At 41.3% G+C, this 13,210-nt stretch overlaps 1 protein-coding gene across 1 annotated transcript; it reads left to right on the forward strand.

Annotated features, from left to right (window-relative positions):
- The first annotated feature begins 3,462 nt into the window (after positions 1–3,462).
- Positions 3,463–10,885, forward strand: LOC127030914 (olfactory receptor 6F1-like). The gene is made up of 2 exons (XM_050917608.1): positions 3,463–4,388; positions 10,828–10,885. The coding sequence occupies exons 1-2, from the start codon at positions 3,463–3,465 to the stop codon at positions 10,883–10,885; spliced, it is 984 nt and encodes a 327-aa protein (XP_050773565.1).
- Positions 10,886–13,210: the final 2,325 nt, after the last annotated feature.

Raw genomic sequence — 13,210 nt, forward strand, 5'->3', positions numbered from 1 at the left:
CATTCAAAAGTCATGGGGCTAGAGAGAGAAGGCACAAGCATGTGTGAGACCCAGGATACAGTCGGTCTGCTCCAGTGACTTGCATTGTTTATCTGAAGCAAAACAGCTTCGATGGGAGAGATTGAGGGCACGCTCCTCTCCCCACCCAATCAGAACATCCCAATGGTGGGTGGATGGGACTTGAACCAGGGGTCTCTCCCGTCCCAGGTGAAGACCCTAACCACTGAACTAAAAGTTACAAGTCTTTTTCCCACCTCAACTTTGCATGAGCACCTGTGAGGGGCCAAATTGGATAAGCAAGCTCTGAGTACGCCTACAGAATTGGGCCCGCGGAGGAATGCCTATCTTCTCTCAATTCCTGATTTGCATGGGGGAATAGGAGCCTGGATGCTTAGAGGGAAGCAGCTGTGCACATGCCCAGAGACAGAAACATAGGTGTCTAGGAATCTTTTATTGCAAAAATGTAGGTGCCAAGTGTGAATACCACCTCTCTAGATAACCCATTCCAGTACACTGAGTTCAACAGGCTTTTAATCACACCCTGTGTGGATGTCACTAATTCACAGGGAGGCTCCAAGCCTGAAAATACTATGTGCAAAATTTTACTATTGCGTGCAGAACAATTGAGTTAAATGGGACTAGTCACACTAGGAAAGCTAAGCACAGGTATAAGTGTCTGCAGAATAAAAGCCTTAATGGTGTAGCTCAAAATTCTGTGATTAGCTCCAACATTTAAATTTGTAGTAGCTCTGGTAACTTCACTATCAATGGCATTGGTTGGTCAGCCAAGTCACATGGCATTGCTTCTGCTCCCTGATTCGATGTCTAAAACTTTATCAAACAGCAGAATAATGAATAACATCTACTAAATTATGAATGCTGAACAAAGCTGGTGCAATTCTTTTTTAATTATTGAAGAATTTCAAAATTTCAAAGGTATTTATGTTTGTAAGGGTTATAAAGATTTTTTGTTTGTTTACTTGATTCTTTTTTTGGTTGCTTGGTTGTTTTGTTTTATAAAATTGTGGCATATGTAAAATAATGATTGTTATAAAACTTTGATTAAAGGTCATGTAAGATTCATTAAAAAGGAAAACAGAGGATCACAAAAGTGAACAGTTAACAAAAAATTTCAATTTTGAAAAAAGGCCATTTTTCAACAATAACAACAACAGCAAAAAACCCTACACACTTTTTTGCTTCATTTTTCCCCCCAGCTCTGATGATGAATATTTGTACCAATCCCATTTGTTAATTTATGAATATTCTTATTTGTTGGTTTCTTTTGACAAGTATAGAAAGAAAAGTAATTTCCTAAATATTTGTGTGAACAAAATCTTGCTAACATGAAAAGTGATAACACTATGGTACAAATTCAATCATACAAAATAGTCATTTGGAATTCAAGCACATGGTCACAAATATTGTTTTGTTGCATTTGACTAGCTCTGTTCATGACAGCTTCCAGTTATCAAAGATGGAAGTTTTGTAGAGGCAGCTGTAGAGTTCAAAGTTATAATCCAATGCAAATGGAGGCAATAGGCATTGGAGACAGGCTATGCAAGAGTTATCATGAGTTTTTGTGTATGAGATATACAGAACAGCAGTTAAATCATTTGACAAACATGCCACATGGGAAAATAAATCATTGGCCCTATAACTAGCCCATGGAATTCTTTTAACGATGCCACAAGCAACACAATCTGCCAATTGTAAGCATGGCTGAGGAGGTCTTTGGAGACTGAGTCCCAAGGGAGCTTGTGAAGAGATGAAATAACCATATCTCCTTTGAACACTTGTATTTTGTATGATGGGAATAACACTAGATGTCAACCACCATGGAATATATATAGTCCTAAAGAGATCATTTTTACAATATTGTACAAGAAAAGAGATACTTTTTACAGACAAGGGTATTAAGGACTACAGACAGAAGGATATTGCCTGGCTAACTCTATCACTAGAGACTGAAACTTTAGTCAAATACAACAGAGATCCTTTTATTGACACAAAATGTTTGTCTGTCTTTTAAAAATAACTTTAGCCATTCACTGTCCAAGATGACAGAGTAGCTCCATAGACGTTTCATGCCAAATCAAATGACTTTCCAGTTCAAGATGAACCACTGCTCAGCAAACCTGCCTGCATGTGAGTATATTTTCCAAGAGATTTGACTGTCTTCCCAGCTTGTCTGTGCTCACTTCCCAGCTTTTCTGTGCTCACTTTGGATTTAGATTCAGAATGTGACCATGTGGTTTTAACAAACAAAGAATGATTCAGTAAAAGTCTTTGCTTGTTTCACTAATAATAATTAAGATGTTCAGTGTCAGATTACAGCTGTTTTTGAAGCATATCATTTCTGATCATTGGCCCTGTGGGGTCTAGTTCAAAAAACAAGGATGCAAAATCATCCCTTTCTCAATCATTAGATCCATCTCCCATATCTATTCAGAGACATAACATATGACTTTTGGGGGGAAAAGTTTATTTTTCCCACTTGTTCCTTTTAGACCTGGAATGTCAGCCCAACAGCTAGAGAGTGGCTGGATTCCGTTCCATGTTCCATTCAGCTACAGGTGTGAAATCTCACCTGGAGAATGGGTTTATATAGATGTAATAAGAACATAAATGGAAGCCAGTGGAGCTGCACATGTATGCTGGAATCTGAGATTACAGATGTTTAAGGACCATAACACTCACCTTCTGGGCATATGTGGGCTGTAGACTGTGTTTCCAACTGTTAAGCTGCTGAAGTGACTGAGCAGGAGCTGCATTGTAGACGTGTATCTGAATGACTGAATGGGCTGAAAGATTAGGCCAGAGTTCTCATCACAAGCTTCATTGACACAAAGCAGAGTTAATTTTCATTGCTGTAGAACAAAGCACAGGATGTTGTCTTCTGAACGGAAAATACACTCTTAGCCCCAGACAAATATGAAACTTAAACCTATTTCGTCTTCTCCTCCTCCTCCTTCTTGTCTACTTCGGGCTCTAGTGTTCAGAGTAAGGCAATGTGAGTTGGGGCTTCTGGTTTCTATTTTCTGTCCTGGAAGGGGACTTCAGACAGATCATTACAGTAAATAACTCGAAACAAGGGGGAGGTTTTTCAAAAGAGTTTAAGGAAGGTAATTGTTCAAGTCCCACCAAAAATCAGTCAGAACTGGGCAACAAGTCCCATCAGGCTCCTTTAAAAATCTGAGTCAAAGACTCCTGGGTTTCATTCCTAGCTCTCAGAAGGGAGTGTGATCTAGTGTCTAGATCAAGAAATTGGATGTCAGAATTCCTGGGGTGTAAGATCAGCTTTGCTGCCGTTGACTCACTGTCCAACCTTGGCCAAGACCAATACATGTCAATGGGTGCATTCACTGAAAGGCAGTTATTACTTTAGATCGATAGCTGGCTAAGTCCCCTGTGTGTTTCACTGTTCTTGTTTCATTAGTTTCAACAGGTAAAACAGACTGAATGGAGAAACGTAATCAATCTGCTGTGATGGGATTCATCCTCTTGGGATTCCCGGGGAACCAGTATTTGCAGATCTCCCTCTTTGTACTCTTCCTCCTTACGTACATCCTGACAGTCCTGGGAAATGTGACCATCATAACCCTAGTGGCGAACCACCGCTGCCTCCACACACCAATGTACTGCTTCCTCTGCAATCTCTCCTTCCTGGAGATCTGGTATACCACAGCCTGTGTTCCTAAAGCCCTTGCAATCTTCCTGGGGAAAAGCAAAGCCATCTCCTTCATTGGCTGCTTCCTACAGATGTACTTCATATTCTCCTTGGGCTGCACAGAATATTTCCTCCTGTCCATCATGGCCTATGATCGCTATCTGGCCATATGTTACCCATTGCATTATAGCACCATTATGAACAGCACCTTGTCAGCTCAGCTGGCTCTTGGCTCTTGGGTATGTGGTTTCCTGGTTATCTCTGTGCTGGCATCTTTAATATCCAGGTTGTCTTTCTGTGGCCCTAATGTCATCAATAATTTCTTTTGTGAGATAGATTCCTGGATTGTCCTTTCTTGCACGGACACATCCATCATTCAGGTATCAGCTTTCATCACCTCAATCGTTGTCATCCTGGGCTCGTGTGTGATAACTCTCCTTTCATACATCTATATCACCTCCACTATACTGAGAATCCCGTCAGCCAAAGGCCGGCAAAGGGCATTTTCCACTTGCTCATCCCATCTTGTCGTTGTGCTTCTATGGTACGGATCCACCATTTTTCTCTTTGTCAAGCCATCTGCACGGAATTCATTGGAACTGACCAAGATAGTCAACATCCTGAACACTGTGGTCACGCCACTGCTAAACCCTTTCATCTATGCTCTGAGAAACAGAGAGGTGAAGGAAGCCATTCAAAATACACTCTTTGGGACATGACATTATTTCTAAAAGGTCAACACTGTAAAATCAACAGGAATTAAGGCATTAAGGGATCAAGACTTGATTACCTCAAAGTGTGTATCTCCATCTATGAACCACCAAGACAGCTGTGTTCCAATGCAAATCACTAAGCCCAGGACAAAGCACCTGAGATTTGGGGAGAAAGTACTCTCTGCTGATGGAATCTGGCTATGGATCAATTTTCTGTAGACGGTACAGGGTGAGGGGACTCTATCTTGGAAAGTTGTGACTCTGAAAATGGGTCTTTGTGGATAACCAACTGGGGAGTGTGATGTTATGGCAAAGAAAGATTTATATGATCCTTGTAGGGCATAGGTAGAGGAATACCAAGAAAGTGACAGGAGGAGATATTGCCTCTGTATACGGCATTGGTGGCCACTACTGGAGTACTAGTTGGGATTTTCAAATGAGCTGAAGGTAGTCAGGAGAATGACTTCCAATGAATTTCAATTAGAGTTCGCTGACTAGCTCCCTTAGAATATTTAGAAAGCCCTAGAAAAAATGCATATAATACACATTGGTGAATGAGTTGGCAAACAAATCAGGATTCGATTTAAGGTTATTTTGAGAAGTCATATCAACATATAGACAGTGTGAAAATGGAGGCCTCCTGCCCTTGAACTAAAGAAGCAACTTTGGACTGGACTATAATTTCCACTTCAATTGATGTCCCAGGCTCACCTGGTGAGTGGACTGAAATACATGGACTCTTCAATCCATGTATTTTGTCTTGCTGTGAAATGAATATTTAGCTACAGGAAGATTCTGTAGAGCACAGATATAAGAAAAAATATCTCCTTAAGATTTCAAATATGGAAATGAATGCCCTTCATTTTTCAATGTAATTGTAATATGAAATGTCCTATGTATATGAATAATTGATGTCTGTTGTATATTTGCTTACAGCCCATTCAGAACAACAGAATGTAAATAAAGTTTGTATTGTACCTTTTTATCCTCCAATCTTTTGGAAAGTATTTTACTTATTTAAGATGGGATTTCTCAAAAGAGTGCAAGAAAATGAGGCATGCAACTGTCTGTGCAGTGTCCTAGCAGTGAGGGTAATAAAACACTGTAACAGTTTGCAAGGGAAGTTGTGGATTCACCATATCTTGGAGTCTTTAAAGCAGATTTTCTTTGTAAACGACATGCTTTAATCCAGCATCTGTGGGAAATTCTAAGGCCTGTATGTATTTGTGTGTGTGTGGGTGGGTGGGTGGGGGAGTCAGCCTGGATGCTTGTGAATCCACCTGTTCATCCTCTTCCTTCATGACCTTGTGGACTCAGTGTTCCCAAGCCAATGCTTGAGCGTCCACCTGGGTTTACAATCACTAGACCCAGGTCTCACAGCCATGCTAACATGTCCATACTGTACTATGCAGAACTTCTGACTCAGGTTTGTGGCTTGAGCTGTGTCCACACAGCAAAATGATAGCACTTGGAGCCAAGTCACAGCAGGACTTGGGTTCTGACCCATGCCCCTCGTACAGTCCTAGGACCCGGGTCCTGAGTGCTTGCTGACTTAGGTCTGACTGATTTGTGTGTAGACAGAAGTGGGTCTTGGTCTCAAACCTGTTTCAGAGCCCAGGCTTACTGTGCTGTGTAGACATACCCAGATAGAAAAGATTTGCCTGTATTGTACTCAGCCTTGTAATAAAACTTGCGTTCAGACAATGACTATAATCAAATGTCATGCTTCAGGGCTTCAGCTGGTCACATGCAAGTGTCAGGAAGAAGGTGGCTTTTTGTTGCCCTGCTGCTCTGTGTTCTGTTGGTGGCAGTGGTGGTGGTTTTGTTTGTTTAAACCTTCCTCTGAAGCACCAGAGACTGGAAACAGTGGGAGACAGGACACTGGACGGTGTGGGTCGCTGATCTGAAGTGGTACAGAAACTTATTTCTCAAGAGCTTGGTTGGTATGTTTTCCTCACATGAACAGGTCAAAATGATCCTCAGATTTCAAGTCAGGAAGGAATTTTCCCCTTGGGTTTTTTCACCCTCCTCAGCGTGGGAGATAGATTGTTTGGTACAATCATTTGGACAGATCTCAGCTGACCAGTTCCCTGTCCTTGCAGAGGCCTTGGGCATTGGTGTCACCTCGGTCTCTCCTGGTGTCTGCCTTTGGCTCACAACAGCTTAGTCTCCTAAGGACTGAAAGTCTAACCCAAGTAATTGATCTCAATGTATGTGTAACTGGATGAAATCCAATGGACTGTGATATACAGAAGGTCAGACTAGATAGTCTAATGGTCTTGTTTGGCCTGACACTATGACTTTCAATTCATGGAGGCTGCTTACCCTCGTAGACCCCATTGGTAAAACCCATTCTCAGTCACCAGAACTGGCCAAATGTTTCCAGTGTTTCACATGATATTTCATCAAAATCAATATGTTTCATGAAAACTATGTGATTTCAAATAATTTAGCTTATTTTTACAGAAATAATTTGAAAGTAAATGAAATAAAATGTTAGTGTTGTTTCTTTTCAAACTAAATATTTTGTTACAGGATAATAAAAAACTTCCTAAAAATCATGCCAACTCTTTTGGAGACAAACATTTTTATTTTTCAGTCAGATCTGTTAAATCACATACATTTGGTATTTGGGCCTGTGCATACCATAAGGTTAGTCCTTAGTTAAATCCTACAACCTCATAGACAATGTAGTTGTGGAATCAAATGTTCAAAAAATTTTAGTCTCAGAAGTGTCAAAGCATTCCATGTTGATAAGAACTAGAGCAAGTCAGAACTCAGAATTTCTGTTCCATTAGGATTTCCAAAATGTCATTTTTTTTCTTTTATTCCCTACAGACCAAAATTCTGATAACTTTTTTTTTGTATAAAAAATCAAAACAACATTTGGACAGCCCAGTTCTCCAGTTGTCCTAGGAAGACAGATGATCCTTGTTGTAGATTCAGAACTCAGAAGACTTGAAAGAATGTTCTGCAAGGGACTGGTGGACAACAGCATGGTGTGCTGCCTTTCCAAAGCTAAGGGCTAGTCTACACTAATGCTTAAGTTACACCAGTTCAGTTATGCAAGTTATATAACTGAAGTTGACGTAACTGAGGTCGACTTACAGCAGTGTCTACACCACACTATGTTGATGGGAGACGCTCTCCCATCAGCATAGCTTCTGCCTCTTGGGGAGGTGGTGTGCAGATGTTGACAGGAGATCACTCTTCCATTGACTTAGCATGTCTTCACCAGACTCACTAAATCAACATCGCTGCATCGATCGCAGCAATGCTGATTTCGCCAGTAGTGTAGACATGGCCTAAGACTGGGTGGCTTGGTAGTCTGAAGTGGTACAGAAAAGTCTTTCTCCAGAGCTTGGTTGGAACGTCTTCTTCACATGAAATAAAATAAGGCTTCTGAAGTCAACAGGCAAGGATCTATGGGTGTTAGTTCATAGTACACTAATGACATTGTGCTGTGGGATATCTCACAGTAGATGACTTCTGGGAACTTGGAAGCATGCTGAAGAAGAAGAACGTCCAAGCAATCTTCTCTGAGACCTTTCCTGTCCCATGAATGAAAGAAGAGTGAATGAAGAAGGGTGTGGAGGTGAATGGCTGGCTAGGTAAGTGGTGTAGGGTACAGGGTCTTGGTTTTGTGGAACATCAGTCCACCTTCCATGGTGAGGGGGATATATAGTTTGGATGGAGTCACCTCAGTAGAAGTGGGACCAGTCTTCTTGGGGACAGGCTGGCTAGAGTAGTCAGGAAAGGATTAAACTAACAGCAAAAGTGGAGGTTAAAAAGAGGGAAGCTATGAGCACTGTGATGGGGCAAGGCCAGATGGCTACAGTAAAGTACTGAGAAACAGGTATGTTAGTCCCAGGCTAAACAAATCCCTAGTACCTTGGTAACCAAATGGCAGTTGCTCCAGGTTAATCAAGGCACCTGGGGCCAATTAAGATCTTTCTAGAAGGCAGTGGAGATAGCTACTTTAATTAGAACACCTGCAGCCAATCAAGGCAGGCTAATCAGGGCACCTGGGTTTAAAAAGAAGCTCACGCCAGTCGGGCAGGGAGGAGCCAGAGGAGAAGGAGCGTGTGTGAGAAACTGGGAGCAAGAAGGCAAGGAGCTGAGAGTGAGAGAGTGTACTGCTGGAGGATTGAGGAGGACAAGCATTATCAGACACCAGGAGGAAGGTCCTGTGGTGAGGATAAAGAAGGTGTTTGGAGGAGGCCATGGGGAAGTAGCCCAGGGAGTTGTAGCTGTCATGCAGCTGTTACAGGAGGCACTATAGACAGCTGCGATCCACAGGGCCCTGGGCTGGAACCCGGAGCAGAGGGCGGGCCCGGGTTCCCCCCCAAACTTCTCCAACTCCTGATCAGACACAGGAGGAGCTGACCCAGACTGTGGGTTCCACAAGAGGCGGAGATCACTGAGGTGAACAATCCGCCAATAAGCGCAGGACCCACTAAGGTAGAGGAGGAACTTTGTCACAGCACTCAGAACAAAATGGAAATATTGAGAACAAACTTAATCAAGGAACCAAGGGACATGAAGAGAAGAAATTATTTAACTGCCTATACACTAATACTAGGAGCCTGGGTAACAAACAAGGGGATTTGGAATTGTTCATTTATTAGAATAAATTTGATCTGTGGTATTACTGAAACTTGGAGGGATGATTAATGCAACTGGAATGTTAAAATCAATTATTTTAAGCTATTTAGGAAAGAACAAATAGGGAATGACACTCTAGGTCATAAATGACATTGCTTGTTTCTGAGTTACTGATAACTTGGAAGAAAATCATCTTAAATGCATATGGATCAATGTCCTAACAGATAAAGCACAAGATGGAGTATTAGTTGGTCTCTGCCACAGACCACCAAATCACAACTGGGAACAAGATGACCACTTCTTTATGGACTTATCTATAATGTGCAGGAAAAAAACGGTGTGATCATGGGGCACACCAATGTGAGTGACATATGCTGGAGGTTATTTGCTGTCAGTCCTAAAACATCCTTGTAATTTCTAAACATCATAGACAACAATTTCCTAACTCAATAAATGTTTCATTCTACATGGGGTAGTTCTACATTAGATCGTATCCTGACAGATAAAGTGGAACTGATCACAGACCTAAAAATTAATGGTAGCATAGGTACTAGTGGTTATCATTTGATTACATTTATAATGTGAAACCAGAATAAAGTCCGTATCAGTAATATATATTACTCCTGAGGGAATTCTGTGCCAGTGTGCACACAAAGAATTAATTTGTCCTCCTGAATTTTTGTCCTCAGAAACTTTCTGCCTCAGAAGTGCTGCAGTTCCACATTTCACCCAGCAGAGGCAACTGTGGTGCCAGAACAGCCAGCAGCATGAATGCAACGGGCTGTTCTGGCACAACAGTGGCCTCTGGTGGTTGGGGAGGGTATGCTCTGTGTGTGCAGTAGTGCAGAATTCCCCCAGGAGTAGAAATTCATCACAGTGGAGCCAAGTTAGGACAGGGTGGGGCTACTGGGAAGGGGGAGTCACACACTGGGGTTCAGAATGGCTAGTGGGGGGGATAGATTGGGGCATGGGCTGAGGAGCTAGTGGGGTGACAACAGTGAGCCAGGGGCTGACTAGGAGTGTGGATGCAAGGCCACATGGGGATGGGGGAGGGCAACTTCAGGGAAACATGGGGATGTGGGTGTGGGGACAGGGGCAGATATGCCTGACTGAATGGGAGAGGCTTGGAGTAAGCAACGGTCTGCATGGGGTAGGTGTCCCAACTCCCCTCCCCCAAATCCTCACACTCCTCCCCACACAAAACCCCTCTTCCATACTTCTCCCACGCATACCCAACAACCCTCCACGTTCACTCCAGGTTCATTCCCTCTCCCTCAGCTCCTCCATTACCCCTGACTCCCCCAAGCCTTTGCACTGCTTCTGACAGGTGCAGGAAATACCATTTGATATTGTAATTTAAATGAATTACTTAAAGTTCTGTATTAATATGACTACTAAGGAATCTATTTGTTAAAAAAAACAATTACCTATCTATCACAGAACTGGAAAGGACCCTGGAAGGTCATCGAGTCCAACCCCCTGCCTTCACGAGCAGGACCAAGAATCTTTTTTTATGTGTCTGGTTTTTTACAGACACACTAGTTGATGGAAATTTTGATATAAATTACCAAAATAATTGAAACTGGCATGATTATATTACGTCATTTTGACAAATAAAATATGCAGAATTTTGCAGAATTTTAAAATATTGTGTGCAGAATTTTTAATTTTTTTGGCACAGAATTCCCCTAGGTGTTTATATATAAAATTTGATGTTTTAATGGGACCAGATTCACAAAGCTGAAAGCAATTATGAGCCATATGAGCAGAGAGGAAGAGTTTAATCATGAAAATGTAAATGATGCTTGGGAATCATTCAAAAAACACTTTACTAGATCCCCCTAAAAGCCACAATCCCACAACTGAGAAAAAATTTGCTGGTTTAAAAATGACCTAGGTTAGCAGGGAAGTGAAGGCAGCTATACAAATTAAGAACTAATAAGGGAAGAAAGGGAATTTAATAGTAATGAATATAAAGCAGAAGTTAGAAATTGTAGAAAAATAATAAGATAAACAAAGGCTCACAAGGAGAAATCTACGGCCAGCAGAGTTAAAGACAATAAGGCGTTTTTACAATATATTAAGAACAAAAAGAATCCTGCCAATGGTACTGGTCCGTTAATAGATGGAAATGGCAGAATTATCAATGATAAGAACATAAAAACGACCATATGACTCAGACCAATGGTTCATCTAGCCGAGCATCCTCTCTGCCAACAGTGGCCAATGCCAGGTGCCTCAGAGGGAATGAACAGAACAGGTAAATCATCAAGTGATCTGTTCTCTGTTGCCCATTCCCAATTTCTGGCAAAAATCCAGAAAAAGCATAAGTGTTCAATAAATAATTCTCTTCTGAATCTGGGGAAAAAACAGATGATACAGTTTCATCATATGACAATAATAACACTCTTTCCATTCCACTGGTATCTCTGGAGGATGTTAAAAAGAATCTACTAAACTTACATATTTTTTAAACCAGCAGGTCCAGAGAATCTGCATCTAAGAGTTATAAAATACCTAGCTGAGGAGTTCATTGGACAGTTAAAGCTGATTTTCAATAAATCTTGGAATACTGGGGATGTTCCAGAAGACTGGAAGAAAGCTAGTATGCCAATTTTTAAAAGAGGTAAATGGGATGACCCAGGTAATTACAGACCTGTCAACCTAACACTGAATCCTGGCAATCGGTTCTTGGTTGTACGCTATTTAGCATTTTATCAGTGGCCTGGAAGAAAACATAAAATCATCACTGATGAAGTTTGCAGATGACACACAAATTGGAAGAGGGGTAAATAACGATGATGACAGGTCACTGATTCAAAGTGATTTGGGTGACTTGGCAAGCTAGGCACTAGCAAGCAATGTGTGTTTTAATGTGGATAAATGTAAATATATACTTCTAGAAACAAAGAATGTCAGCTGTACTTGCACAATAGGGGACTCTATCCTGGAAAGCTGTAGCTCTGCAAAAGATCTGGGGGTCCTGGTGACGCTGTGACCAAAAAATCTAATGTGATCCCAAATTGTGTAAATGGGAGGATCTTGAGGAGGAGTAGAGAAGTTGTTTTACCTTTCTATCTGGCAATGGTGCAATCACTGCTGGAATCCTGTGTCCAGTTCTGGGGCCCACAATTCAGGAAAGATGTTGACAAATTGGAAAGAATTCAGAGAAAAAAGAAGAGAAATTAGAAAATGTGTCTCAAGGAGTTCAAACTATTTAGCTTAACAAAGAGAGGGTGAAGCGGTGACTTGATATCAATCTCTATTCAGGGAACAAGTATTTAATAATGGGCTTCTCAGTCTAGCAGATAAAGGTGTAATATGATCCAGTGGCTGGAAGATGAAGCTTGACAAATTCAGATTGGAAAAAAGGTGCAAAATTGTAAAATTTGAGCTTGGAAAAGAGGAGACTAAGGGGGGGGGAATATGATAGAGGTATATAAAATCATGAGTGATGTGGAGAAAGTAGATAAGGAAAAGTTATTTACTAGTTCCCATAATATAAGAACTAGGGGCCACCAAATAAAATTAATAGGCAGCAGGTTTAAAACAAATAAAAGGAAGTTCTTCTTCACACAGTGCACAATCAACTTGTGGAACTCCTTGCCTGAGGAGGTTATGAAGGCTAGGTCTACAACAGTGTTTAAAAGAGAACTGGCTAAATTCATGGAGGTTAAGTCCATTAATGGCTATTAGCCAGGATGGGTAAGGAATGGTGTCCGTAGCCTCCGTCTGTCAGAGGGTGGAGATGGATGGCAGGAGATAGATCATTTGATCATTACCTGTTAGGGTCACTCCTTCTGGGGCACCTAGCATTGGCCACTGTCGGTAGACAGGATACTGGTCTAGATGGACCTTTGGTCTGACCCAATATGGCCGTTCTTATGTAACATTGAAAGTAATTAACCATTGGAACAACTTTCCAAGGCTCATGCTGGATTCTCCATTACTTATCATTTTAAAATCAAGATTGGAGTGTTTTTTCTAACATATCTTCTCTAGAATATATTTTGGAGAAGTTCTCTGGCCTGTGTTATACAGTAAGTTAGAGTAGATGATCACAATGTTCCCTTTGGGAATTGGAATCTATGAGTCTATGGCATCTGTGGTTTATGTTAAATTTTCTGATGGTGTTAACATGTTCCCATGGAACTGTTCTGTCAGAACATTTTTGACCGTTCTACTTCCAACACTTGAGAATGAAACATTTCATTTCAGTATC

The sequence above is a fragment of the Gopherus flavomarginatus genome, chromosome 11 (assembly GCF_025201925.1).
Source record: "Gopherus flavomarginatus isolate rGopFla2 chromosome 11, rGopFla2.mat.asm, whole genome shotgun sequence".
Taxonomy (NCBI): Eukaryota; Metazoa; Chordata; order Testudines; family Testudinidae; genus Gopherus; species Gopherus flavomarginatus.

What these genes read in the sequence shown, in the direction of transcription:
- LOC127030914 (XM_050917608.1), top strand. Translation starts at nt 3,463, where the DNA reads ATGGAGAAACGTAATCAATCTGCTGTGATGGGATTCATCCTCTTGGGA. An exon ending in AATACACTCTTTGGGACATG is followed by an intron (nt 4,389 to 10,827) that starts ACATTATTTCTA and finishes TTTACTAGATCC; the next exon opens with CCCTAAAAGCCACAATCCCA.